Genomic DNA, 26,020 nt, shown 5'->3' with positions numbered 1-26,020 from the left:
TGAAAGTTTAGTTGCAAGACAATACTTGAGAAAAAAAAACAATCTGAAAGAATGCAACCTGTTATATTTGAAATTTTTAAAAAAATCGGTTTCGGTTTGGATTTTCCCCTTTCTTTTCTTTTGTGGAGGAAGAAAAGATGTCAGCGTTTATCAAAATGTCTTTTATTTCCTGTGGAACGTTGCTGGAATAAATAAAAGCAGTGAAATATTTTCCGACCAAAGACATGTATTGAGTGTATTGCACATTTACATTTACAGCGTACACAGAAAAGGCAACTTTTTCTTCTGGCGTTTTTCTGGGGCTGGCCTGTGGGTGGTGCTCTGGTTCTCGCTTCCTGCTCACATGTCAGCGGGGCCTTTGACGGCAGAGTCTTTCGCCCCAGCCACCGCCGACGCCACGGCGGGCAGGACACACTGAGACGGCTCACAGTATCCGGCGGGCCCCGAGGGTCCCGGGGGGCCGGGAATGCCGGGAACTCCGGGAGCCCCGCGAGGCCCCCGGGAGCCGTCACGCCCGTCGCTGCCAAATGCCGGCCGGCCCGGCTGACCTGGTGGGGGGAAACACACAATTTTCTGATGTATAGATTATATCAAAAGACATATACATATGGGTTGTGCTCTAAAATTTGCAAATGTCAGGAAAATCCTACTCGAACATCTGAAATTTAGTGTTAATAGTGGCGCAGCTTGGCAGAGAGTAAACATACACCCTGAAACCGGAGGGTCGCCGGTTCGTATCTCCGCCCAAATGGATGTTGTTATTGTGTCCGTGGGCAAGACAATGCACACTGTCAATGAATGAATGCGGTTGGTGGTTTGGTGGTGGTCCGTGGGGCCATAAGTGCAAAATGGCAACAACGCTTCCGTTAGACTGCCCCAGGGCATCTGTGGCTACACCAGTAGATTGCCACCACCAGGGTGTAACTGAGGAGTGAATGAATCACTGGGGAACAATTTGAAAAAAATACATTCTGAGTTAGATTTTTATGATGATTAAAATTAAAGGAGGCGGGGTACATCCTGAACTGGTGGCCAGCCAATCGCAGGGCACATAGAAACAAACAACCAATCGCACTCACATACACACCTGCTGGCAATTTAGAGTCTTCAATCCATCTACCATGCATGTTTTTGGGATGTGGGAGGAAAGCGGAGTGCCCGGAGAAAACCCACCCAGGCACGGGGAGAACATGCAAACTCCACACAGGCAGGGCTAGGATTTGAACCCCATTTGAACTGTGAGGTCAATGTGCTAACCAGTCGGCCACCGTGCCGGCATTTTTTTAACTTTATTTATGTTACTAATATATTTAATATGTTGCATTTTTTATTCACCTGTTCATGTAATAACATTTACTTAATCGTATTTTATACTGTGGCTCTTCCCATTTACTTCGTATTTACCTGGAAGACCAGGAGCACCTGGAGCTCCTTTGAGGCCACGGGCGGTGGGGCCCCGGTCCCCTCTGTCGCCTTGGTCCCCTGTGGACGAATAAATAAATAAATAAATAAATAAAAAGACTGATTTGATCGCAGTACAGAATTAAAGATATTCAGTTGAGCACCACAACAATCATTCTTAAATGGTGGGTCGTGGACCCACACAATTATTAGTGATGTTTGACAAAAAAGACTAAGTAAGTAAGTAAGGTACGATTTAAGTAATAATACTACGAGAAAAAAATAATAATTCACAATAAAGTTGCAACATGACAAGAATAAAGTTCAACTTTTTGTCGAAAAAAAGTCACATTTTAACAAGTAAAATAAAAAATTCACCTAATTTATATATAAAATACAATTCAAATATATTGCTCGAATTGCATCATATTAAAACTGTTTTCTTGAAAGGAGTATAACTTTTCCATCTTTATTATTATTATTATTATTAATCAGTTTATTTGAAAGGGGACAATGCAATTTCATAAAATACATGAAATACACATGGTTAAAAAAGCCAGAATTAGCCAGAAGGCTAGTTTTCATCTTTATGGTGCTTTATTTGTGTGAGGGCTGTTTGTTTTTATGTTTTTTTAAATCATGTGGCGGCCTCTATGGAGACGTGGAGGGCGGGGCGTCCCACCTTTGGGTCCTTTGCGGCCCAGCAGTCCCGGCGGTCCTTTCAGACCGGGAAGACCTCGGGATCCGGTGTGACCAGGGAAACCATTGTCACCGCTGGAGCCTGGGGGTCCGGGCGGGCCAGGCGTGCCGGGCAGCCCCGACACGCCCGACTCGGGTCTGCTCAGGCTTGCTGCCAGCTGGGCCAGCTGCTCTGTGAACAGTGACAACAACGATCACGATGTTGATGACAACGATGATGGCAATGATCACGATGATGATGGCGACTCACCTTGCATGACTCTCATGCAGACCTGCTTGATGTGCGTGTCTGTTGGTGATTTGCCCTGCGTGAACACAAGTGCAAATTATTAGTGCCATTATTACATTTTTTACTTTTATCTCTTGCAACACTGCAACATTTCTTTATCTCTCAAAAATATTTTTTCTTGAAAAAAATCTAACTTTTTCTTTATTCTTTATTTTTAAATTCTTTTTTACTTTTTGTTATTTCTTTCTTACAAAAATACAACTTTTATTCTTGAAAAATGATTGCTCATTTCTAATATATATATGATTAAAAAAAGACATTTTCTAGAAAAAGAAGCCTTTTTTTGGAAGATCGTTAGCCTAATAGAAAAATTGCCCGAGTCCTTTTTAACTTACTGCTGTTACCAAATCAATTAAAAAAAATACCAATGTGCTTATCAAAAATTCATTTTTCTCTTGTTTTCTAAAATCATTCAAATATAACTTACACCACGATGCTATTAGACTAGCGATAAAATACTAATTCTATTCTTCAAAAAGGATTTTTTCTTGGAAAAAGTTTTGAAAAAAAAAATAAAATCCTAAGAAAATAATCTAAAAATAATTTTAACATGAAGGACTTGTTTGAACTCGTGTTGTGTAGAAGTCGAGTTGACTGAAAGCTCTCACCGCCGGTCCCTGTCCACCGGGCAGTCCCGGCACACCCATGTCGCCCTGCATGCCTCGGGGTCCCGCTTGGCCCGGCTCGCCCTCCTTGCCCTGCTGTCCTCGGCCACCTTCCGGTCCTTTGTTTCCTGTCTCTCCCGGCGGTCCCGTCTGCACGCACAAAACACCAAATTCTGCAAAATTCGCCTAACTTTCAAAAATAAAAAAATACATATTTTCTCAAAAGGCTATGACTTTGCTCGTGACAACTTTAAAAAAAAAAATAAATAATATATATATATATATATATATATTAAATGTTCAAATTTTATTTTATTAAATTAAATTTTAAAATTGTAATATAAATGAAAAAAAGTGGTGCTATCATGATGGTTTTGTGCCAACGTACCGCTCCTTTCTCACCAGGTTCGCCTTGATCGCCCTACAAGAAAAGACAAAAGGAGAGAAAGAAAGCAGGTATGAATTGAGAGCAAACAACCCCTTGCAGTCTCGCTTTCACTCACCAGGTCTCCTCGATATCCTGCCGTTCCCTCAGCACCTGCAGGTCCCTGAAATGGATATCACACTTGTTATCGAGCTAAGAAAATGTCCTACGTGACTTTGGATGAGTGGAATCACACCTGCTCTCCTTTTGGACCATCCAGACCCACGGCGCCCTGGTGAATCAGGGGAATAAGTTATGTATGTAACATGGGTTCATGTTGTGTACATTCTAAATGCATGGTGTTGATACGTTACAATCCTCTCCCTTTTAAGTACTTTGCCGCCATCTTGTGGCATCTATACAAAATTACAAAGTTCTTCGGGAGGGCACTCAATTACTCAAGGACATTTGCTATTGGCAGCAGGGTTTTTTACCCAACAATATAGTGTACATTTGTCTTGGATAAGATTTCGTTTTATAAAAATAAAACTGCTCATGAAAAAGTAAACCTTTTTTCAGACGAAAAAATGCAACTTTTTATCTTGAAAGAATCTGACAGTATTCTTGTAAGAGCATTACTTCTTTTGTGAACCAAATATGACTTTAGTCTTTGAAAAAATAAAATAATAATTTGTATAAAAATAAAACTTTTTATATTGAAATACTTTTTTCCAGCAAATAAAAACTTGAAAAAGAATCAGTGAAAAATACAACTTTATTTGAGTAAGATTAATTATTTTATCTTGATTATTTTTGTCACAAAATGCAACTTTTTAAGGTTTAGAAAAAAAAAATTATCTTGAAAAAATCATTAGAAAAAAAAATTTTCCCCAAGAAAGTGTGACTTATTTGTCAGAAAAAAAACATAAATGTTTTGTCTTGAAAAGAATCTGACTTTATTCTGTTAAGATACAACAATTATTGTAAGATTACTACTTTTTCAGGGGAAAAAAATATTGAAAAACTATACTACTTTCCCCTTCCCCTTGTTTATCGCGGGAGTTAGGATCCGGACAAACCCACAATAGGTGCAATCTGCGAAGTATGGGCCACAATTTCTTTTTTTTTTCTTTTTTTTTATCATTCATAAATATTTGTAAGATCTATGAACCTCCCTAGACTCTGATTAATCCTCCAAACATTCCTATTAACCGCTACCATACTCTTATAAACACTTTCTACTGGCAGTCATTGGCTGACTGTCGGCTTTTTGGGCACTGGCCTTTAAGACACCGTATGAATTGAGCACTGTGGCGTAACTTTTATTTTTTTTAAACTACCGGGACTAAGAAAAAGTGGTACCCTGCTATTTATGATGTCAAAATACCTCAGAACGGTAAAGGTATCGGTACTTGGTGCAACACTGTTTTCTATATTCTTCAACACCTTTTAAACTCTTGAACATACACTAATGCACAGTAGTACTGTACACTATGTGCAGTTTATTCCTTGTAATGTTTTTCTTTTTTTTGTTGGATTTACAGTTGGAATGTTTTAAACTAGGAAGTATTAATTTTACCAGAAAAAAATTACAGCATACAGCAATATGGCGAATTACGTACGATATGAATATATAAAAAAAATATATTAAAAAAATCTGCATGGGGAACACTGTATAGCTTTAAAATACTTCACTGCTGTAAAATCACTGATTTATCTTGAAGAATAGAACATTTTGTTTTACAAAATACAACTTTTTATATTGGAAAAAAATGTTTTCATTTTGAAAAAATAATTTGGGGGAAAAAAATATTTTTTTCTTGGGAAAAAAAAACCTGGGAAAAAAAGTTACTTAGTTCTCTATAAACAACTACATTTTCTATCTTGAAAAAAATATATTCTTGTAACATTACTCTTTTTGAAGGGTGAAAAATTATTGAAAAAAATACTAGAACTACTGTGTATCTAAAAAATATTGAAAAGTAAAAAAAAAAAAAAAAAAAAAAAGTAAAAGTATTTTGATGAAGGACTTTTACGAAACCGTTTGTCTCGTAGATTGCAGCGTGTGTATTTTATTACCCTTTCGCCCTTCTGTCCTTGATAGCCAGCCGGTCCAGGGAGTCCAGGAAGGCCCACGTCACCTTTGCTTCCCTGTCACCACAAATTTCAAAAAGTCAACCATCTCAACACTAGTGCCGCTGTTAGCACGGCTATCAGGAAATTGAGACGCACCCCCACCCGCCACCCCCGCCTCCTGTCGTCCGTGGAGAACGTGTGATTAAGGAGAGCCTTCAGTAGTTGATTGCTTGTGGGCATTAATCAGAACACAGAGCTCATTCTTTCTTGCATCTTTTGCAGCCTAAAGTGGTCGTCAGACCTCCAAGATTCCTTTCGCGCTTCTAAAAACAACATCTGACCACAAAACGTTTTGCTGGAATTTTTTTTTTCCTGAAATTGTTTTTTCTCCAAAAATATGAAAATACAAATATATTCTCATTTCCTTCTGACTTTCTGTCTTGACAAAAAAGGTTTTCAATCTCAAAAGTATGACTATTCTTTTATGATTACTACTTTTTTCTGAGCAAAGTGACTTACTTTTTTCCTCACAAAAAAAAATGTTACTCTCATGATTACTGTTTTCTTTCTTGAAAAAAAATCGGATTTACTATTTTTATATGAACAAGGTATGACGTTTCTTGGAACAAAACAACTTTTATGTTGATTTTTTTTTTATCTGAAAGAAATAGGACTATTTTCATAAACAAAATCATGATTTTCTTTTTTTTTTTTTTTTTTTAATTTGGACTATTTCTTCCAAAAACACAACTTTTTATCTCATGGAATTTGATTTGTTCTCAAATAAAATGCTTTTTTAAAATTGAAAAACATTTATTTTAGTTTGAAGAAAAAGCACTATGATTTTCATGAGATTACATACTTTTTGCAGGAACAAAATATGCCTTTTTTTCCTTCTAAGTAAAATTACTTTCTTACCAGGGACGATTCTAGGATCAGAGGTTTAGGGGTGCTGGGACTCATTAAAGGGGTGCTTCAAAATAGCACCCCCAAAAATGGGCTAGAAACATCTAAGGGGTGGGGGAGGTGGCACACACATTTTACCGCTCCAACACAGGCCTACACACACCCAATATCAAGGCTTATCAAGCAGGTATGCCAATTAAACATATGACTTAGCTTTAGAAGAGCTCAAGTGGCGCATGGGTTTTTTCCTATATGCAATGGTGTGCTTCCACTCGCTTGAGCATTTTCGGGTCATGTCCCTCAAATGCTACCTGAACCAAACAGGACTGTTCATTTATGGAATATTGTGCACCTGTGGTCTTTTTCTCAGAGTGGAATTAAGACAAAAGACTGTTGGAAATAAATTTATATGATAACTATTCAAGCTGGAACTGGGATTTGAACCACTGACCTTTCAGTGAATGGATGAGTTGTTCTACCAACTGAACCACAGCTGCCCCCATCCTAAAATGACTACTTTTTTGCGATCGAAATGACACAAAATTTGATCTAAAATGATTCTCGTAATAGCATTTGATGCATTGGTGGCATTTTGTAATCGTTAGCATTTGCGAACAGATGTTTAGTGGTCTCACCCGTCCACCCGGCGCCCCCACGGGTCCATTTGGTCCTCGTTCCCCTCGTCCACCCTGCCATCAAACGGGATCATCAAACAGGATTAATTGACTGAGCGTCCGCTCACCGGATTTCCCGCAGATGCGACCACTTACCGGTCCCCCTCTGGGTCCGATGGGTCCCACCTCACCCTGGTCGCCCCGCTCGCCCTGGAATCAAACCCCTCGAGTCAGAGTTCAACCCATTTCACCAGGAAATTTTTCCAGGCCTCCATACTTGCTTTCCTGGAGACCCCATCAGTCCCGCAACGCCCGGATCGCCCGACACGCCCTAGCAAATAGAAAAAAAACCAGGGTGTGACCAATCTTGATCATTTGTGTTTCAGCAGATGATGCTAATTAATTGTGCTTTGATACCTTTGGACCGCTAACTCCTTTTTGGCCATAAGAACCGGGAACCCCCTAAAACGGGAAGAAAAAACAAGTCTTCTGACTCCATCCAAACCTCAGCGATCATGCCAGCAGACCAGTAGAGCTAGCAAAAGTACTCGTAGTATGTACTTAAGTACAAAGAGAGATATTTGTGTTTTTAAAAAAATGGTAAAAGTACTGGTTCAGCTACGTAAGCAAAAGTTTAAAAAAAAGTAAAGACTGTGAAATATTCATAAGTAAAAAGTAAATTTTAATTTTGATCATATGGCACGACAATGAAAAACTGCACACAAAATACTTTCCCTCTTTTGTGAACTTACTGTACATCTTTGGTTCTCAGTAGTAATGGGCAGTTCTTTTGAGTGTACCGAATCATTCAAATCAGTTCTTTAAAAAGATTAATTCAAAAGATCCGTTCAAAAGATCCGTTCAAAAGATCCGTTCATCGAATCGTTCAGTTCTTTTTCACAAAATAATTCAAGTGCTTCCTCATTTAGTTAATCACGTTCATTCAACACGTTCACCGAAGGACGATGCGTTGTTGTTGTCACGTATTGAAAACTAGGAAAGGCGGGGAGATTTAAAAAATAATATTTTTTTATCTCTCTCTCAGCAAGCTCTCGAACACCCTGCTTCGGTTGTGACTCGTGAACATGCGTGCAGCGAGCTCAGCTACCAACCATCCTTCCGTGTCCCCTGACATCCAGCTAGGGTCTCGCCGGCCAGCGTGACTTTACTGCATTCCACCGCAGTGGACCGTTGCTGACACCAGACCCCGCCATCAAGGCTTCCTGCTCACTCACCTTACTCTTATTGTCATCTGATTAGTGGAAAGCGTCTGAATGTCTTGCTATATAAGTTTAATGTATTATTATTATTAAACAGAAACAGAAAATGCGAGCACAAAACACAACAGATACCTGTTATTTCACTACGAGATAACCATGTGTACTGATGGTGGCTGGATGTTGTGAAGTCCGCTGCTGTCCTCCAGTGGCAGAGTGACTGAATCTCACATATAAGTCCATTTATTTATCGCAACACAAGCCAAAAAATCGACAACAAAGGCTGGTAACTAAAATAAATAAATACATTTTTAAAAACTAATTTGGAGCATTCATAAGTCAAGGTACCACTGTATATACTGTACCTTACCTCGAGTAAGGTACATTATACCTGAAAAGTCTACTTAAGTCCATCCATCCATCCATCCATTCATTCTCTGTACTGTCTATCCTCAGTAGGGTTGCGGGTGTGCTGGAGCCTATCTCAGCTGACTTTGGGCAAGGGGCAGGGTACACCCTGAACTGGTCGCGAACCAATTAATTAAGGACAGTAACAAAGAATTTGTACATTTACTTCCCCACTAATGGCAACCAGTCACACTTACGGGAAGACCTTGTAGTCCGCCGTCGCCCAAAGCTCCGTTCTTGCCGGGAAGACCCTGGAAAAGCACAGAACCCGGACTGTAAAGGAACAGAAAGTCTAAAAGTGAAAAGGTACTCAAACTGCTAAGACCAGAGTCACCTTTGAGCCAGGAAGTCCAGGGATTCCCTCCCGACCGTCTGGACCAGGAAGGCCCTGTGCGAACAACAAGTTAGCAGGCACTAGCATCCAATAGCCCTTTGAGTTACCCACTAGTTAGCATCCAATGGTCTTTCCATATCCATTGTGAGCCCTCTATGCTCATGAAAACCACAGATATGGATAAGTAGATACGACACGCCCCTTTTGCGCTGCATGCCTATGGCGACACAAAACTAGGAGGGTAAAAGTCGTAAACGTATTCCATGTGTGAACGGCAAGAATACCAAAAGACCAAGGATGCCGGTACATTGTGATGCATATCGTTGCTTACAATGCCGTAGAATTATGACAAGGGAACTGGGAGTAATGTTTCACAGGTTTTTTGGGGGGGTTTTTTGTGTGCTTTTTTTTCAAACATTATGTATTGATAGCACACCCTATGGCGTTGACAAAAAAGTAAACTTTGTAAAAATCAGTTGAGAAATGAGCATGTTACCACTTAATTTCAATGTCCATGCATTGCCTTTAGTGGGAACAACAATATCCCCAACATGGACGCAAAGTAGCCATGTTGGTTAGCCGGGCTGCTACAACACACTGGCATGTCTAGTAGGGGTGTTCATCTTTCCAATAAAAAACGATTCGATATGTATCTCGATACATGGAATGCAATACATTTCTAGGACGTTTTAAAGATGACCAATTTGCTTATGATTCGAAATGGTTTGATTTGATTATAGTTTTTCATATAAAATCCAAATTACTTCCACACTGTGGACTTTAAACTTGCCGGGCGTTGTGAATCCAGTCCGAGTCCGGAATTTGTCCTTGCATTTTCCCTCACAAACACACAGTGCTATTTGACGTATCTGCTACAAGAGTTTTAAGAGAGCAGGAGAAGGTCAAACAAGGAGATGCAGCTCCCTTCAGCAACATCAAACTGATTTTTAATTTTTGATCGGGCAATCGGCAGGTTCAAGATATATTGAGTTTGATGCGATACGATTAGTCCGTGTACCGATACACCGATACACTGTTATATCAAGGATGAAATTGCAGTAATGACACTGCAGTAATACCTCCAGACCATATTGTGGACTCCTGTTCACGGGGTACCCTAACGATTATGGTCGAGACTCATGGCATGTGCACCTTTGCACATGCCATGTGCAAAGGTGCAGAACTACTTCGTCTAGGTCCTTCCAGAATTTATCTTTCACCTCTACGTCACATCCTACATGTGAATTCTTTAGATAAACGCCCATATTTGTTTGGCAAAGTTTTAAGCCCTTCCTGATGCAACCCTCTGCATTTATTCATTTACTTGCATGATTATTTTTTTTTATTACTCAGTAATTTTGTTAAAACGGAGTCAGCCTCAATTAACTGTAAGTTCGCCGCTAGTTAGCATTTTATAAGCAATTCATTTTGGTAAAACTGAGTTATCCTCAGTTAACTAAATTAGTATGCAATTAGCACCATAATCTTTCCCAGACTAAGCCTAAGTTACTGTAAGTTAGCCTCGGTTAACTATAAGTTAGCAGCTACTTAGCATTTTGTAACTAAATATCCATACATCCATCCATTTTCTGAGCCGCTTCTCCTCACTAGGGTCCCGGGCGTGCTGGAGCCTATCCCAGCTATCATCAGGCAGGAGGCTGGGTACACCCTGAACTGGTTGCCAGTCAATCGCTGGGCACATACAAACAAACAACCATTCGCACTCACATTCACACCTACGGGCAATTTAGAGTCACCAATTCATGCATGTTTTTGGGATGTGGAAGGAAACCGGAGTGCCCGGAGAAAACCCACACAGGCACAGGGAGAACATGCAAACGTCACACAGGCGGGGCCGGGGATTGAACCCCGGTCCTCAGAACTGTGAGGCTTACGCTTTAACCAGTCGTCCACCGTGCCGCCTGTAACTAAATAATTTTGCTAAAATTAAGTTAGCCTTAGTAAGTTTGCCTCTGTTGCCACTATTAGTATCTTCTAACTATAGTTTTGCTCAAACTAAGATAGCCTCAGTTGACCGCAAGTTGGCCTCAGTTAACGCTAAGGTAGCATCATTTTAGAACCAAATAATTTTGCTCAGACTAAGTTAGCCTCAGTCAATGATAGGTTTGCAGCTCGTGCTCACAGCTTCTCCCATTGGTCCCGGTGGTCCTCTGATTCCGGAAGGACCTCGATCCCCCTGTCAAGACACACAGACCACGTTTAAGGCGACCATAACCATGGTGACTGTACATTCAACAACTGGACACAAAGATCTGACCTGCACCCCCATGGGTCCGGTCTCCCCAATGGCTCCTCTTTGGCCGATGTCCCCCTTTAAAAAAAATTTTGTCAGGATGCACATAGAACATAGACATGACGGGAATTTTTTTTTCAAAATACACATTTTACCATCATGACATGGCAAGAATTTATTTTTATTTGGGCCACAACATAGCTATAATGTATTCATCGTATGGTCATTTTTGGCCACAAAATAGTAATTTGTTACCACCAAATCAGTATAACGTACAAACGAAATACAAATTTTGGGTTTAATGTTGGTGACGCTCTTGATTTGTTTACCCAACTGTCCAGGAGTGATGAAGTTCATTTGTATATTGTGCGCATAGTATATCTACTTTATGCCCACAAATTTGCATTTTGTGGCCACAAAAGACCACGGTTGTGGTCATGAAATATGTATAATGTTCACAAATATAAATTTGTGGGTTAAATATCAATCCCATGAACAACTTCTAAGTCTGGGTAAGCAAATCAGCCACACCTTCGCTACAAACTGCAATATACGATGTCCTCTACCTTATTGTTTCTAGAGAAGCTTCAGTTGCTTTCCCAACTGTCCAGGAATAATATTGACATTATTAATCTGTATTTTGTGTGCACATTATACCTACTTTGTGGCTATAAAGTAGTATTTTTCCTTTTTTTCCCCCAGTCATGTCTGGGGTTCCATATCTCGTATATATGAAAGAAAAACCTAGACAGTGGTACTCACCGGTGCTCCCTGACGGCCCTGAGGTCCCAAGTCCCCGGACTTCCCTCGGGGTCCCTATATGAATACGTCTCGGTTACAAGTGGGACAAAACTGCAAATCTCCTGGAGATCGAGCGTCTTACCCTTTCGCCTTTAGAACCCGTGATTCCTGCCAGGCCCTTGGCTCCGGCCGGGCCCTGGAAGTAGCATGTTAGCATGTGTTAGCTAAAACAAAACATGAATGAATCAAATCTATGTAGTGGTCCTCATGAGCTTCCACAACTATTGCCATCTTAGTCTAGCCACATACTGTATCTCCCGTTCTCGCTGTCTTTATGACCAAATACAATTTTGCTAAGACTACTTTGGCTTCAGTTAGAGCTAAGTTAGCAGATAGTTGCCATTTTTGACCATATAATTTTGCTCAGACTAAGTGAGCATCAGTTAACTGTAAATTAGCAACTATTTGACATCTTTTAAGTGTATAATTGTGCACGGAATACGTGAGCCTCAGTTGATGCTAAATTGGCAGATATGTAGCGTCTTATAGCCTCAGTTAACGCCAAGTTGTTTTACGACAGTCTCACATTCATATATTGCTTTCTAGCCCTATGCCAAGACTGAGTTGGCCTCAGTTAACTCAGTTATGTGCTACATAGCATATTATAACTGTGTGATTATTCTCAGACTAAGTGAGGCTCAGTTAATGCTAAGTTAGCACCTAGTTATCATCTTATAACGATGTAATTTGTCTTGGTCTAATTTCAGATAATGCTAAATTAGCAGCTAGTTAACATTTAACGCAGTTAATAGAAAGTTATTTCATGACTAAATGCCTCAGATTTATGTACTGTATATTAGTTTGTGTATATATTTATGTACTGTATATTAGTTTGTGTATTCCATCAAAGTTAATTGTTCAATAACTAATTTTTTAATATGAAAAATAATATGTTTTTTTTTTTGTCCTGTTAGCGACACTAAGTAGTGCCTGTGGATCTCATTGTGACGTCCAGACTTCAGTGACAATATTCATTGATATGATTATTCATATATGTTCATATTAATATTTATTATTTTATTTCTGTCGATTTTAGGAGCATATACTTGAATAAGGAGGAAGAACACATGTTTGTACAAACCCCAATTCCAATTAAGTTGGGACCTTGTTTAAAATTTAAATAAAAACAAAATACGATGATTTGCAAATCCTTTTCAAACTATATTCAATTGAATACACTATAAAGACATAATATTTAATGTTTAAACGGATGAACATTATTGTTTCGTTTCTCAAATATTCTCTCATTTTGAATTTGGTGCCAGCAACACGTTCCAAAAAAGCTGAGACAGGGGCAACAAAAGACTGGGAAAGGTGAGGAACGTTTAAAAAAAAAAAAAGTTAAAAAAAAAATGTTTTAGAACATTCCACAGATGAACAGGTCAATTGGAAATAGCTGAGTGTCATGATTGGCTATAAAAGGAGCATCCCCGAAAGGCTCAGTTATTCAAAAGCAAGGTTCACGACTTTGTGAACAACTACGTGAGCAAATAGTCCAACAGTTTAAGAACAGTGTTTCTCAATGTACACTTGCAAGGACGTTAGGGATTTAATCATCAAGGGTCCATAATAATAATATTCAGTTTTTATTTGTTTTAAACAACATCCCAACTTCTTTGGAATTGGGCTTTGTATTATGTACGCCATGTACAGACATGGATTAAAACCTGCATTTTTCTTGTTTTATTGTCGCATATTTTTGTCTATCAGATGGATTGTTTCACCCATTTTGATTGATTGATAGATAGCTCAATAGTGAGATAAATGGATTTATAGATAGATAGATAGATAGACAGACAGACAGACAGACAGACAGACAGATCGATCGATCCATGGCCTGACATTGACTGCCGATCAGTGTGCCGATGGTCTCTGATATGGAGGTCTCTTACCGGAAGTCCTTGAGATCCGACGTCTCCCTGTGGTCCTTGTTCACCCTCCTCACCCTGAAAGCATCTTTGAGCATTCATAAAAGTGCTAAACAAATTTGATCTATTTTTAATATTATAACAATAATTAGGCGGCACGGCGGCCGACTGGTTAGAGCGTCAGCCTCACAGTTCTGAGGTGCGGGGTTCAATCCCCGTCCCCGCCTGTGTGGAGTTTGCATGTTCTCCCCATGCCTGCGTGGGTTTTCTCCGGGCACTCCGGTTTCCTCCCACATCCCAAAAACATGCATTAATTGGAGACTCTAAATTGCCCGTAGGCATGACTGTGAGTGCGAATGGTTGTTTGTTTCTATGTGCCCTGCGATTGGCTGGCAACCAGTTCAGGGTGTACCCCGCCTCCTGCCTGATGACAGCTGGGATAGGCTCCAGCACGCCCGCGACCCTAGTGAGGAGAAGTGGCTCAGAAAATGGATGGATGGATAATAATAATTAGACTTTACACCGATTTTATCGGTCTGGTTGGTATCGGCTGATAATTAGTATTTTATGCTGATCGGCTGATCAGCTTTAATGTCATAATTCGCCGATCCGATCAATGACGAAAGACATTTACTCCGCGTGCACAGTACATTTGAATCCAAAAGCTAGTTTATTTTTAACGCGTCTTTTGACGTAGTAATGCAAATATCTGACGGCCAATGAAGTTATTTGTTTTAAACTGACTAGAGCAGTGATTTTCAACCTTTATGGAGCCAAGGAACATATTTTACAATTGGAAAATCTTACACCCATCCATCCATCCATCCATTTTCTGAGCCGCTTCTCCTCACTAGGGTCGCGGGCGTGCTGGAACCTATCCCAGCTGTCATCGGGCAGGAAGCGGGGTACACACTGAACTGGTTGCCAGCCAATTGCAGGGTACATACAAACAAACAACCATTCGCACTCACAGTCACACCGACGGGCAATTTAGAGTCTCCAATTAATGCATGTTTTTGGGATGTGGGAGGAAACCGGACTGCCCGGAGAAAACCCACGCAGGAAGACCATTCATTTGTCCTGTCTGTCACTATGCCTCTCTGGCATGAATAGAGGAACAAAGATACATTATTTATTGTTTTTTTAGCAATTAAGTACAAAAGTATATACAGTAAATGAACAGGTAATTTAGATAGAAACATTGCTCCATCTTGTGATGTCAAAAATCTTGATCGTGTAAAGCATAATAATAATAGTTATTATTATCCCAAACATGGGGTAATCTTCGTGCGTGTGTGTGGGAGGGGCGGGGGGGGGATCAAAGTACAAGGATGTTGTTACCTTGTGTCCTTGTCGACCGGGCTCTCCAGACTCACCCTTCACACCCTTGTGACCCTGCACCCAGAAAATGACTACTTGGACCAAAAAGAACATTCATGTATATGTATATATACATATTTTTTTTTGGGAGAGAAGAGGAGAATTTACTTTCATGCCGGGCAGTCCAGAGTGTCCTGACAGTCCAGCTGGACAAGCGCTAGGGCACTAAAACAACAAAAACAAGTTAGTAGCCAGTTAGCATCTGATAGCGAGTTAGGCACTGGCTAGCCTCTAACAGGCTTTCCTTATCCATTGTGAGCCCTATGCTAAGGCTATGAGCCTAAGTCAACTAAATTATCAGCGAGTTCACATTTTATAACCATATAATTATGCTCGGACTAAGTTAGCCTTAGTTCAATAAATTAGCAGCTAGTTAGCATTTTATAACTATGCAATTTTGCTCAGATTAAGTTATACTCAGGTAATGCTAAGTAAGCAACTAATTCGGGTCTTACAACGGCATAATTTCGCAAAGACCAATGTACCAGCTAGTTAGCGTCTTACAACCATTTAATTGTTCTCTGACCAAGTTAGCCTGAGTTAACGCCAAAGGCTTCTTTATACTTGCGCAGGCGTCAACCGCGCTGACGTCACAGCGGCTATCCTACACGCAGTTTGTCCTTATACTCAAGCACAACCCACTCGCACAGTTTTGAAAATGTACTGCAGTTCACCTCCAAGTCGTGGGTGTCACTACGGCTGGTATCGGCTACGACGCCACAGGGTGGAGTTTCCTCTGCATTTTTGGCCATTTACGGTAGCCGTTTTTATTTTCCTCTCCGGAACAAGGAACAAAGCAACAACAATGGCTACCGTGGAACAGTGTCTTCTAGAACAAATTGACCTAGATGACCAGAAGATACGTTTAATTATGCTGCACAATCGATCAAGAAGGCGGCGGCATAGATGGTATGTTGAGTCAAGGGGAACGCTGAGTACGTCATCACAGCATGTGACTAAAACGGACCAATCATGAGAGATGATCTCCGCGGCATTCTACGCGCAGCAACAATTTTTGCCGTGTGCGCGTCAAGTGACGCAGAGGGGCCGCGTAGAGGCCGCGCGGCCCAATGTGTCGGTCACGTGATGCAATGCGGGCGCTGTCGGCCGTGCGAGCGTGGGAGTATAAAGAGGCCTTAAGTTATCACCTCTTTAGGGTCTTAGAAGCGTTATTAGGACTCCCACGCGCGTTCCTCGCAAGACACACTCCGCTGCAGCATGATTGATTCCTGCATTGCGGGAAGGGCGGGCTATGCACATGTAACGAGATGACCATCCCAAATACTGTATGCATCACATTTTGATGGAATAGAAACAAATAAGTATGTTATAGTTAGGTTTAGGGTTAGGGTTGGGGCTAATGCGGTTTAGGATGGGTTCAGGTTAGGATTATGGTGGGTTAGGGTTAGTGGGATTCATATTAATGCCACTAAACTTAAGTCACATACTTCTTTTCCTGTCTGGAAGCAGGAGGGTGTGTTCTACCGGGATACAGCAGCCAATCATAGTGCAGCAGTGCATGTCCTGTAGCCAGTAATATTGGAGCAGGGCGTGTCCTTCCAGGGACGCATGTGACAATACGAATAACGCGTCTTAGAACTGTATAATTTTGCTAAGAATAAGTTAGCAGCTAGTTTGCATCTTATAACCATATAATTTTTCTTGTTGTTACAATTAACTTTTTCTCAGACTAAACCAAGTTAACAGCTAATAAACATCAACTATATAATTTTGTTCAAACTAGGTTACCCTCAGTTAACTGTGAGATGCTAGTTAGTGTCGGTCCGGTCACACAAAGTTGAGCTCAGCTAATGGTAACTTAGCACCTCATTAGCATCTGGTTCAATGTTTCTTTTCACCTGAAGTTCTCGGACTGAATGTTTGCAAGTGTTCTGTTGTGAAACTCACCAGTTCTTGGCCCTGATATACTCCCGGAGGACCCTGGAAAAAACATTTTGGTTCACATCAAGCATTCCCGCCAGCAAACACAAAATGTGTGGCAAAATCAAAATGGAATTTACCCGAGGTCCCGCGGCTCCACTCGCGCCCACTTGGCCGCTCTTGCCTCTGGCTCCCTGCAACCGTCATGCAGTTTTAATGATTATCGTTTCAACTAGACAAGTTGGAGTTGGTGGTCGCCACGCAAGTACTCACAGGAGGACCCACTTTGCCCATTTCTCCTGGGAGTCCATCGGTCCCTGGTATTCCCTGGTCAACAAAAACAAAACAAAAAAATGTAAATGAAAAAAAATATATTATGGAAAAAGTAACTGTACAAAGAAGGAAGTACTTTTTCCAAGGAAAAAAGTTCAAGGATTTTTTTTATTTGTATTTTTAAAGAAGCTGTTTTTTTAATAGTCCTGTACTTAAAGGTACAAGAATAATAATAATAAAAAATTTATTAGAGCAAAAGAAAGTTTTACTTACTACAATATAGTCACTTCTATGTGTGTGTATATAGTAAATTAATTCATTCATTCTATGTGTGTGTATATAGTAAATTCATTCATTTTCCGTTCCACTAATGGTCACTACGGTCGCAGGCGTGCTGGAGCCTATCCCAGCTATCTTCGGTGGATAAGCGGGGTACACCCTGAACTGGTCGCCAACCAATCGCAGGGCACATAGGAACAAACAACCACTCGCACTCACATTGACACTTACAGACAATTTAGAGTCTTCAATTAACCTACCATGCATTTTTTGGGGATTTGGGAGGAAACTGGAGATCCTGGAGGAAACCCACGAAGGGATGGGGAGAACATGCAAACGCCACACAGGCGAGGCCGGATTTGAACCCGAGTCCTCAGAACTGTGAGGCGGATGTGCTAACCAGTCGGCCACTTTTTACTCCACTGTGTGGAGTTTGCTTGTTTTCCCGGTGCCTGCGTGGGTTTTCTCCTTTCTCCTTTTTTTCCCGCAATTTAAAAGAAAATAATTCTTAGTTCTACTGATACTCACATCCAAGCCATCTGGTCCCACACCCTGTAAGATACCGCACATTCTTAAGTTAGCAAAAAAAAAAAAAAAACTCACAAACCTAAACATACAATTGTGAACACCAATGTTTGTACTTACAGGCTCCCCGGCCGGGCCTGGTGGTCCAGGATCCCCCTGAGGACGAAATCATGCACACACGCTGAGAAATTTTCCAACATTCAACCGGTGAAGTACAAGAATCTTTCTCAGGTTGAGTTTGATGAGATGTTATGCATAATAAACTCACTTTTTGTCCTTTTACGCCCACTACACCTCGATCTCCAGGAGGTCCCACGGGTCCCTGCAAAACAGAATAATTTTGCTGACAGCTAGCTACTAGTTAGCAAAACGTTAGCATCTACTATCTGTCCAACTTGTAGCTTAGTAAGACTATGGGTACGTTCAAAAATGCACCCCAAGCTCACTGTGTACACTACGGACCGTTGGGAAACGTTTTTGGAATGTGTTGTTCGGTTATTCAGAGCTCCACACTCTGGCAGTCCGCACCGGTAGGCCGCTATGACTGGGGAGTCAGTGTCAGGCAGGATAACCGTGGAAGCTGTTCAAGCGAGTCATTCAAGCAAGGTGTTGGCGCTCTGCCTCTCAGAACACTGCACTCTCAGAGTAGAGCTAGGGCCTCAGATTGCATTTCTGAAAGCAGTTAGCCCCAGTTAACTATAAGTTAGCAGGTACCAGGTAGTTAGCATCTTATAATCTTAACATTTTGCAAAGTTTTGCGCAGTTAATAATCATTATTTTGCTAAGTCTAAGTCATCCTCAGGTAGTAGAGAGCTAGCATCTGATAACCATATAATTTAGCTTCTCACGAGCCTCTAGTGGGCATTCCATAACTGTTGTGAGTCCTCTATGCCAAGACTATATTAATTTAACTTTAGTAATCTGTACATTAGCAGGCAGTTAGCACACTAAAACAGTATTATTTTTTTAAGACTAAGGTAGCCCCAGTGAAATATACTGTAAATTAGCAGTTAGCAGTCTGCGTCTGATAACCATGTCACTTTAGTGAGTTAGCCGCTTGCTAGCCTCCACCCTCTATGCTGAGACTAAATCAGCCCCAGTTAACTGTAAATTAGCAGCTATATAACATATTTTAACTGTATACGTTTGCTAAGACTAAATTAACCTCAGTTTATGATAGGTTAGCAGGCAGTTAGTGTCTGATAACCGTATATTTTGTGAAGACTAAGTTAGCAGCGAGTTAGAATCTTAAAACCGTAGAGTTTTGCTGAGACTACCGACGGAAGACAATACACTATCATGTCAAAGGCCAAAGATAAGAAGAACTTCAGCACAGGTTAGTGTTATGAGCGTTTAAATGCAAGTACATATTTACATAATTTCACAGCCAGAGCGAGTTTCTCTGCCCATGACTTGTAAACTCGGCTGGGTGAAGATCCATATTCCTTATTTCATTGTATCGAGTACTCATGAAGGCTGCCAACGTCAGCCACCAAAACCGAAAGCAAAAAAATCTGACATCGAGTGTGTCCTCCTCGGTGAGTACTCAATGGTGAGTACTCGTAATGGTAGCGAACTGAAAAAAAGTGATATGGAATGTCTCTAATTATGAGAAGTTGCATTTAAAAATACACTCGTTGAAATATGATTTTCTTTCCTTGTTAAACTTTGACTTTAATATCATAATATTATGACTTCAATATTGTAAGATTTAGACTTTTTATCCCGACAAAATACCTGTACATCTCTGTTCATTTCTGCTTCAAACTTTTTTTTTTCATTAAAAAATACCACTTTATTCTTATAACATCGCACCATTTTTTTTCCTCAAAAGAGTGTGCATTTGGCATTTGGGGGTACACATGGTAATTGTTTAATTGGCTTTGGGATTATGAGAGGGTCATTGAAAAAATTTCCCCCTGGACCCAGAGTTTGAGGACTGGTAGAAAGTAACTTTCATCCCCTCCTCCTCTGCTTATGTTGCAATAGAAGAGCGAGAGAGTCCAGATGGGTAACAGAACCACAGCCACCGGAGCCGCATCGCCACAGAACACACTAGCTCCATTCTGCTCCGTCCCCTCCCAATCGCCCCCCTGCCATTCCGCACAAAAAGGGCCCTGTTTCCGTGGGGAAGCGACCAGGGTACAGGATACACGGACCTGGCTTATCCCGTTTGCTTTGCAAGGGCGAAGAAAACTCAGGAGTCATTTTTGGTCTTTATATCGGGCACATTTTTTTTTTTAAGTGAAATGTACAGGTAAAATATGTAAGATTGGTGATTTTAATGATGAAATATTACGCTATGTTTATTTTTTAATTGTATTATTTGTCATTAGTTTATTTACAATTAATTAACCATTCATCCATCCATTTTCATTACCGCTTCTCCTCACTAGGGTCGTGGGCGTGCTGCAGCCGGTCCCAGCTATCTTCGGCGAGAGGCAAGGTACACCCTGAACTGGTCGTCAGCCAATAGCAGGGCAACCATACGCACTCACATTCACACCGACAGGCAATATAGAGTCTTCAATTAACCTACAATGCATGTTTTTGGGATGTGGGAGGAAACCGGGGTACCGGGAGAAACCCCACGCAGGCGAGGCCGGATTTGAACCCAGGTCCTCAGAAATGTGAGGCAGATGTGCTAACCAATGGCACACCGTGCCGCCAATGAATTAACCTATTCTTTAATTTTTAGAATGTTTTTTAAATTTAAATGCGTGTATAAATTGTTTTTAGTTTATTGTTTTGAATGATTTAATTAGAAAATATTCTGCGATTGGCTGGCGACCAGTTTCCGGGTGTACCTCGCCTCTCGCCCACAGTTAGCTGGGATGGGCTCCATCATGCCCGCGACCCTAGTGAGGATAAGCGGAACGGAAGATGAATGAATTAATGAATAATTAGAAAAGATACATTTAAATTAACCAATTTTAGGGGGGAAACAGCTAAATTATTGCAAAAAATACAATCAGTCATTTAAAAGGTAAAATTATAATTCATGCAAATTTTTCATATGCATTATTTCAAGTTGGTTTAAATATAATGAATTAACCAATTGTTTAATGAAAGCATGTTAATTGTATATTTAAACTTTTACTAATATTTTTCTATTTATTATTTACAATATATAAATTATTTAATGAGGTAAATGAATACAAAATAAATAAAAATGAATGAATACATTTTTCCAATTTGAGGGGAAATAAATGAATAAATTATTGCAACTCACAAATAGTTTATTTTAATAATAAAACATGTTTATAATTCATTGGATTACAATTAATTGACCAATTATTTATCACAAAGATAAATGTGTATTTACAGTAAAATAATTTATTCTAATTTTTGTATTTGTTATTTACAATAAATCAGTTCTTTATTGAGACACATAAATACAAAATAAATACAAATGAATAAATGCATTTTAATTCACGAATTTGAGAAAGAAATTACTAAATAATATAAAATAATATTCTTAAATAATACATAATAATCTATGCTCATTGTTCAAATGTGTGGTATTTAATTAGTTTAATTAACGATTTTGTTATGTTATAAATACATAATAATAGATGAGGTAAATTACTATATAGGTAATTTTTTGCAAATATTATAGTAGCCTACTATTCACAATAAATCAATTAGCAAATTATTTATTGAGATAAATAAAACAAATGGAAATACATTTAGTACATTTTTCTCAACCAATTTGAGGGTTACATTTGTGGTTATAATGTTCGTTTCATATGTAGAGTCTGAGCTTAGCTGGCTGTGTGCGACAGACCACACCTGTGACTGGTCACCAGTCAATCACAGTGAGACCATTCCCCTGGTGTGTGAACTTCTGCACTACCCAGTGGCAGTTCTGGGGGGGCAATGGCAGTTCTGGGGGGGCAGTCATTCAAGCAAGGTGTTGGCGCTCTGCCGCTCAGAACACTGCACTCTCAGAGTAGAGCTAGGGCGTCAGATTGCATTTCTGAAAGCAGTTAGCCCCAGTTAACTATAAGTTAGGGGGCATATTTCCACCCCTCCGAAAGTTCCCCCTGCCAGTTGACCAAAATGGATATGATGTGCCCAGACTAGTCTGTCAAAAATAAAGATCTACATCCCCACCGACCGACCCAGTGCACCCTCCCAGTCCCAGTCCCCTTGTGTTGTAGCTGCACTTACGTCTGCTCCCGGAAGTCCTGAAGCTCCAGGAACTCCATCTTTGGCGTTTTCACCGGCAGGACCCTGCAAAAAGCAACACAGCACAGTAGTGTGTGTGTGTGTGTGTGTGTGTGTGTGTGTGTGCGTGCATATGTGTGTGTGGTCACTCACTGGGCCACCGTTCACTTTGGAGTCCACACCTCTCTCACCCTGAAAACACACACACACACACACAAGGTCTTGTTGGAAATGATTTGAAAATGTAGCAACAACCAACAAATTTGGGAGACATTTGTCTGCCATTTTGGTTTGTAGCTGCCAGTTTAGGCTTATTTTGGCCATTTTGTTAAAAACAAGCTAATTGGCATAATCTTGCCCCCACACCATGTTTCTCCACCCATGACTTGTAAACTAGGCTGGTTGAAGAGCTACCATTTTCAAGCCACTGCCAGACTCCTGGAGGGAACACTTACCTATCAAAATCATAAGGTAAGTAGAGCTGCAATGAGTTTTGTTGGCTGCACATATTACCTGTACTTTCAATTACTGTAATTCTTGGGGTATTTTGACTTCATCCTGTCATTAATTCATGTTCTTAAGATACCTAGAAATCTGAAACTGTGGAAAAAATCCATAATACTCGTTTATATTCACAAAAAAACCACACACACAAAAACAAGATTTCTAAACTTATGAAATCGAGTAAAATAGGTTTTGGGGCTTTGAAAGGATAAGAGGCTTTGATGCTGTTCCAAGCAGCTTTTCACTGGCATGCACAGTGCTCGTGTTTCCTCAGCAGAATGGTCCAGAAGAATCAACATCAAAAAACGACAGCATACTAACATCAATGCCGTCCACGCCGGGCACGCCAGCTATTCCGGGTGGTCCCGGGGGGCCTCTGGGACCCACCGGGCCCCTCTGCAGAACAAATAGAAAATAGGAGATATATTTACATTCAACATCGGTCACGAACACTCCACACAGATGCCCTTTGTTTGGCTGATCCGAGGTCAGTCGGCCGTCGTGTTCCAGGATTAGTGATTGGTGCCATCTGTGAACGCTGCCGCAATGGACCGTTATGACCTGGCCATTTAATAACACCGCAACAACATTTACACATGCATACATTCACAATACATGCATACATTTAACGAGTCAAATACTGTATAGTATACACTGTAATATTAATTGGTGCAATTTGTGAACGTGAATGGACAGCAGTTGCACAATGCTTATACATTAATCTAATAATCCACACCAACATTGATACATGCAAGTCCAATTTTGCATATTATACTGTACCTGTATACAAAAGGGGCAATTCTAAGATCAGAGGGTCAGGGTGCTGCCCTGCCAGCCAGGCAAGATAAATTTAACGGTTTTGTACATTTTGACTCAGTTTTATTTCCACATTTCTGAAAGTCTGTGACAAAACCATTATATCTGGTAAAGGTTATTTAAATGTTGAACAACAGCAAAAGCAGAATGGATTGCAATCATAAAATAAACATATTGTAACCCTCATTTCTGGAGTAAGACAACGCAATTTGATACAGCAGCACCTCCACATACACACTACGTTTCAATTAAGTATTGTATGGTTATACGCTTTTCTAGCTTAACATACCATTAAAAAAAATAATAATAATATTTTTTGTGGCGCTGGGATTCAATTGCTTGAACACCCCCAAAACTGAGCTAGAAACACGTATATTATAAATTGGTGATTGGTGTCAGGTATGAACACCGCCATGAATCAAACCATTTATACATTAATTTCATAACGCCACAACAGCTATACAAGCAAGTCAAATATATTATATTACAGTATATTCGTGATGGGTGTCAGATTTCTACACCACCATGAATGGAGTGCAGTTATGACAGGCTTTTACATAGATTTAATAATAAAATCCATAATAATATAACGATCCAAAATAATAATAACAGTTAAGAGTTATATTTAAAAGCATGTCATAATGTAACAACGATTGCAATGTAAACGACAGCAGTATAAAATAATCACCATGGCATTTATTCATCCATTTTCTAACACTTATGAAGGTCATAAGTAGCACCGAATAGAATAAGCGTTTCTCACAAGTAGAGTCCTGCAGCAGCAACAATATCTTATTAAAATTTACAAAACCTTTAGCATTATCATTACTTATAAACGTTGAGCCACCTCGCTAACACAAACAAACAAATGTTTACTGTCACTTGGCACAAAATATCCTCAGCTGATGAACCGTATGCTGCTTCCACCATGTCTCAAAACCAAGACAACAGCTGCTGTCCCACCTATATTAAACACTGAACTGGCACTGAACACAATCACAAACATACAATTGTTTCGTTACTAGGAAAAATTAACCTTGGATAATGAGACAGATGTTACTTCATCATGCGTCAAGAGAAAGAGAGACGCTACTGTCCCACTTCTACCAAACGCTGAGCTGCCTCTTGATTACATACAATTGTTTACTTAATCAGAACAAATTGAACCTTGGGTAATGAACCACATGCCACTTCCACCATGTCTCAAGACAAAAACATGCTCCTCAGATCATACTTAGCATCCTGCTCTGGTACATTTGTATGCTGAGAATTATAACTTCAAGGAATTATTTCTCTGTAAAGTTATGATATTAGATATAAGTGGAAATTTGAGTCACCTGAGCGGACGCAATGAGAAGCGCTTGCAGCAGAAGAAACAGCCGGCAGCTCCTGGACAGATCCATGGTCTTCCCGGGACTGACCACCTCACTACGAGTCCCCTTTTTCCCAGATTTTCCCAGATTACTCACTAATGGGCTACCTGCTGGCCTCCACCCCCACCCACCCAGGCCCCCTATTTCTGCCTTCCTTCCTGAATGGCGGCTGAGGGGAGGTCCTGTTTATTCACCTTGCCAGGAAAGGAGGAGGAGGAAGAGGAGTGCGCCAAAAAAAAAATATATATATATAATATATTCTAGTGGGTGCTACTGAGCCAATAAATTGGATCCCTGGAATTATACCCTAAAAGGCTGCTTTGAGCCACAATAACAGACTTCCTATATCTTTTGGGGCACAGCTTCTTGAGACTTTTTTTGGAGATCTACTCATAATAAACATATCTACCAAATTCTGTGTTGACAAGTGAAACTGGCTTTGGGGGATGAAATAAATTGTTTTAAAAATCCAGTGGGTGCTTCCAACAAGCTGTTGTTTGAAGCATCTCTCGATGACAGACTTCCTATGTATTTTCAGGCACAGCTTGAAAGTTTTTTTGCAGGTCTATTCATAATTGATTTTCCCCAAAATTTTGTGTTGTTAACTGGCACTTTGAGCGAAGATGACAGATTTCCTCGGTTTTTTGGGCATGGCTTCTTGAATTTTTTTTGTGGGTCTATTTATGACAGACAAGCCTACCAAAGCTGATGTTTCCAAGTGAAAATGGCTTAGGGGGTTGTACTTTTGAAAAAAATTACAGGGCCTGCTACCCAGTCAACACGTTTGTGTTTGAGGGAACCCGACAAATGAGCCCAAATATAGCAGACTTCCTGTGTCTTTTCAGCATGGCTTCTTAGGACTTTTTTTGTGGGCATACTCATAATAGACAGGCCTACAAGTTTTCATATTTAAACTGGCTTCACAAGCTGATTTTTTTTTTTTTTTTTTTAATATCCAGGGGGGACTGTACTTAGGAGCCAGT

The 26,020-nt window shown here is 40.2% G+C and overlaps 1 protein-coding gene across 2 annotated transcripts; it reads right to left on the bottom strand.

The window, feature by feature from the left end:
* Positions 1-187: 187 nt before the first annotated feature.
* Positions 188-25,141, bottom strand: col9a1a (collagen, type IX, alpha 1a). 2 transcript variants are annotated; one of them, XM_061679645.1, is made up of 32 exons: positions 25,002-25,141; positions 23,170-23,244; positions 22,498-22,536; positions 22,348-22,410; positions 18,443-18,496; positions 18,295-18,330; positions 18,178-18,201; positions 17,371-17,424; positions 17,238-17,291; positions 17,125-17,157; positions 15,325-15,381; positions 15,178-15,231; positions 13,861-13,914; positions 12,051-12,104; positions 11,930-11,983; positions 11,192-11,245; positions 11,057-11,110; positions 8,914-8,967; positions 8,777-8,830; positions 7,372-7,416; positions 7,232-7,285; positions 7,111-7,164; positions 6,976-7,029; positions 5,438-5,509; positions 3,615-3,650; positions 3,498-3,542; positions 3,383-3,415; positions 2,998-3,144; positions 2,351-2,405; positions 2,084-2,272; positions 1,405-1,482; positions 188-548 (listed from the first exon to the last, which is right to left on the bottom strand). In XM_061679645.1, the coding sequence occupies exons 1-32, from the start codon at positions 25,065-25,067 to the stop codon at positions 340-342; spliced, it is 2,058 nt and encodes a 685-aa protein (XP_061535629.1). In that variant the 5' UTR covers positions 25,068-25,141; the 3' UTR covers positions 188-339. The 2 variants fall into 2 exon arrangements, with proteins under 2 accessions (XP_061535629.1, XP_061535630.1); XM_061679646.1 differs by lacking the exons at positions 188-548; positions 1,405-1,482 and having other exon boundaries at positions 2,091-2,267.
* Positions 25,142-26,020: the final 879 nt, after the last annotated feature.

The sequence above is a fragment of the Phycodurus eques genome, chromosome 6, assembly GCF_024500275.1.
Source record: "Phycodurus eques isolate BA_2022a chromosome 6, UOR_Pequ_1.1, whole genome shotgun sequence".
Classification (NCBI taxonomy): Eukaryota; Metazoa; Chordata; class Actinopteri; order Syngnathiformes; family Syngnathidae; genus Phycodurus; species Phycodurus eques.
This window is presented reverse-complemented; position numbering and strand designations above follow the sequence as displayed.